The sequence below is a fragment of the Humulus lupulus genome, chromosome X (assembly GCF_963169125.1).
Source record: "Humulus lupulus chromosome X, drHumLupu1.1, whole genome shotgun sequence".
NCBI classification, from domain to species: domain Eukaryota; kingdom Viridiplantae; phylum Streptophyta; class Magnoliopsida; order Rosales; family Cannabaceae; genus Humulus; species Humulus lupulus.
In genome coordinates this window covers 213,484,548-213,487,919 of record NC_084802.1, presented here as the reverse complement: position 1 = coordinate 213,487,919, position 3,372 = coordinate 213,484,548, and the positions used below count along the sequence as shown (strand labels likewise).

The 3,372-nt window shown below is 24.6% G+C and overlaps 1 protein-coding gene across 1 annotated transcript; it reads right to left on the bottom strand.

The window, feature by feature from the left end:
* Window positions 1–2,143: 2,143 nt before the first annotated feature.
* On the bottom strand, window positions 2,144–3,372 carry LOC133806739 (uncharacterized). The gene is made up of 2 exons (XM_062244829.1): window positions 2,755–3,372; window positions 2,144–2,644 (listed from the first exon to the last, which is right to left on the bottom strand). The coding sequence occupies exons 1-2, from the start codon at window positions 3,001–3,003 to the stop codon at window positions 2,144–2,146; spliced, it is 750 nt and encodes a 249-aa protein (XP_062100813.1). The 5' UTR covers window positions 3,004–3,372.

The window sequence follows — 3,372 nt, the reverse complement described above, 5'->3', positions numbered from 1 at the left end:
TTTTTAGTTTATGATAATAATTAATTAAATTTTTAAATATCTACCAATAATAAAATTATAGAGCTTTACCTTATCAAATTTGTATTTAATTTCAATTTTTAAATTCATTAAATTAAAAAATGTGGTAATTAAAATTATAGTGGCTGAAATTAATGGGTGATTTTTATTTATTTCGAATGGAGTGTTGCACTATTCAATATTTTTTATATTTAAACTGATTGTATTATTAAAATTGCATCAATTAATATAATTAGTGGGGTAATTGAAAAGTTGATGCTTATAAATTTTGAAATTATAAGAGCATTAATTAATATAATTAGTGGGGTGGTTGAAAAGTTGATACTTACAAATTTCGAAATTATAATAGCATTTAATATAATTTTGCAATTTTGAAAATATGTATAAATCCAATAATATTTCAAAATTTTCATTATAATTTTTGAAATTTTCATTAGAATTTTCGAAATTAGGGTTTAGATAACCATAGTTGTGCAATATTAATTTTTTTTTAATGTTAGGATATAGATAGTTAGTTAGAGTCTTTGAATATGAAGATGTGCATTTAATATTTAACATATTTTCAATAATTAATTCTCCAAAATAGTAATTAGTGTAAGCCCTAATTAATGTATAATAATATAATTGTTATAATTTTTTTTTTAAAAATACTAAATCATTTTTGATACCATTGTGTTTTGATGGGAAGTTGAAAAGTTGTAATGTTAATAATTATATATAATTTTTGGCATAATAATAGGTAATTTTGAAAATATGTGTAGGTTCTATGAACCTTTGCTTTGTAATTAAGAATCACCAGAATGTTTAACCAATAGAACTACACTTAAATTTTTAGAAATTATAATAACATTTAATATAATTAGTGGGGTGGTTGAAAAGTTGATGCTTATAAATTTCGAAATTATAATAGCATTAATTAATATAATTAGTGAGGTGGTTGAAAAGTTGATACTTACAAATTTCAAAATTATAATAGCATTTAATATAATTTTGAAATTTAGAAAATATGTATAAATCCAATAATATTTCGAAATTTTTATTATAATTTTCGAAATTAGGGTTCAGATAACCACAATTGTGCAATATTAATTTTTTTTATTTAATGCTAGGATATAGATAGTTGGTTAGAGTCTTTGAATATGAAGATGTGCATTTAATATTTAACATATATTCAATAATTAATTGTTCAAAATAGTAATTAGTGTACACCCTAATTAATGTATAATAATATAATTGTTATAATTTTCAAAATTTTCATTACAAATTTCGAAATTAGGGTTTAGAGAACCACAATTGTGCAATATTAATGTTTTTTTTATTTAATGCTAGGATATAGATAGTTGGTTAGAGTCTTTGAATATGAAGATGTGCATTTAATATTTAACATATATTCAATAATTAATTGTTCAAAATAGTAATTAGTGTAAACCCTAATTAATGTGTAATAATATAATTGTTATAATTTTCAAAATTTTCATTACAAATTTCGAAATTAGGGTTTAGAGAACCACAATTGTGCAATATTAATTTTTTTTTATTTTAATGCTAGGTTATAGATAGTTGGTTAGAGTATTTAAATATGAAGATGTGCATTTAATATAAAAATTAATAGGATTTAGATAATAACAATTAAAAACTAATAAAAAAAATAGAGAATATCATAAATTAATATGGGAAGTTGAACAATTTACATCCATAATAATTATCTTTGATGTACAAAATTATAAATTTCAAAATATTATTGGAATTTTTTTTTTTTGCATTACAATAGGGTATTTCAAAAATATGTATAGGTTCTATGAACCTTTGCCTTTTAATGTGAACATGTCATTTAATAATTGTAGATAAAGTTGTGTTGATAGAATAAATATGGATTAATTCATTTATAAATATATAACTATTATATTTATTTTTATTATTTTATTGGGAAGATGAATATGTATCTTTCAAATGAATAAGTCTTTCTAATTAAACATGCAATGTTTTGTTATATAAATATTGAAATTCAAATGTTCTCACATTTTTGAAATTATATGTAAAAATTATAAATAAAATTCGGATTATTAGTATATAATAGGATTTAATACATGCTGAAATTTGTGTAACAAATATAAAAATGATTTTTTTAAACTATCTCAAATCGACACATTTGACAAAATTTACTAGTTTGTAGCCACTGAACAATACATTTTTCATGATATGTGTGTGTGCAAGGTAACTTTGTAGCTTCCAAACCAACATGAACATTCTCAAAGCAAATAGAACATACAATTTGATCATCTTTAATCAAAACTTTCTCCAATCTTTCAATGGATTGCTCGCTTGCCGCCACAAAATTAATAGTCATATTATCCTTATACTCCTCACTATCAACGTCACCATCAATGCCAGAATCGTGTTGTGGAGGAAGATCATAAACAAAAACATGAACATCCAATTTTACACAGAAATTAAAATCCTCTTCGTTCCATTTTACATGGTCTGGAATTTGAAGATTCCCTTTGTTTACATCTGATGGTATATTAATGGTCATTGCATCACCATCTTCATCAGGTATGACAAAACTCCATGGTGGGATAGGAACATCACGGTCTACCTCATCTACACATACATGGTTTTCGTATTCCTAATTTTTAAATAGAAAAAATATTTTAGAAAAATATAATCGAAGTGTTCTAACATAAACATAAAATGAGATCTCAATCATAGACACATATATAGATATGAAGATATTACCTTACAAAAAGAACAATAAGACTCACTATGAAGACAACGTCGAGTTCTACTTTCGAACATAGAAGATGACGACTCCAAACGTTTCATAGGAGATCTATACCGACGAGCGCGATCTAAAAGCAATTTTGACCTGATTCGATTAGGAGACAATGAGTTATCATAAAAAATTTGTCTCTTCTTTCCAACCCTTCCTTCTAAATCCTTAGATCTACTTCTTTTATTCTTCATCCCCTTCCCCTCTACTCCCATGCGTTTTCTCTCTCTCCACCTCTATTTTTTCCTCACACGTTTTGTTTTTCTTCTTTCTCTTCTTCACATGCTCACGAAAATGATGGTGCAATTATGATTTTTTTATGTTTATTTTTTTACTTTGAATGAAGAAGAAGAAGAAGAAGAATAGAGAGTTTAAGAAATGAGTGTGCATTTATTATGAAACCCTAATTTTAAAATTTTAAATTAATTCAAAACTTGAAAAGAGAGCTTACCTTTTATTGGTTGGAATCACCATTCCTAATGACCAAAAAAAAAATCAATTTCGAAATTAATGCAAAAAAAAAAAAGAATCTTTACTTGTTGGTAACTTGATGTACCAAGTCACCTACATGCCATGTCAGCATA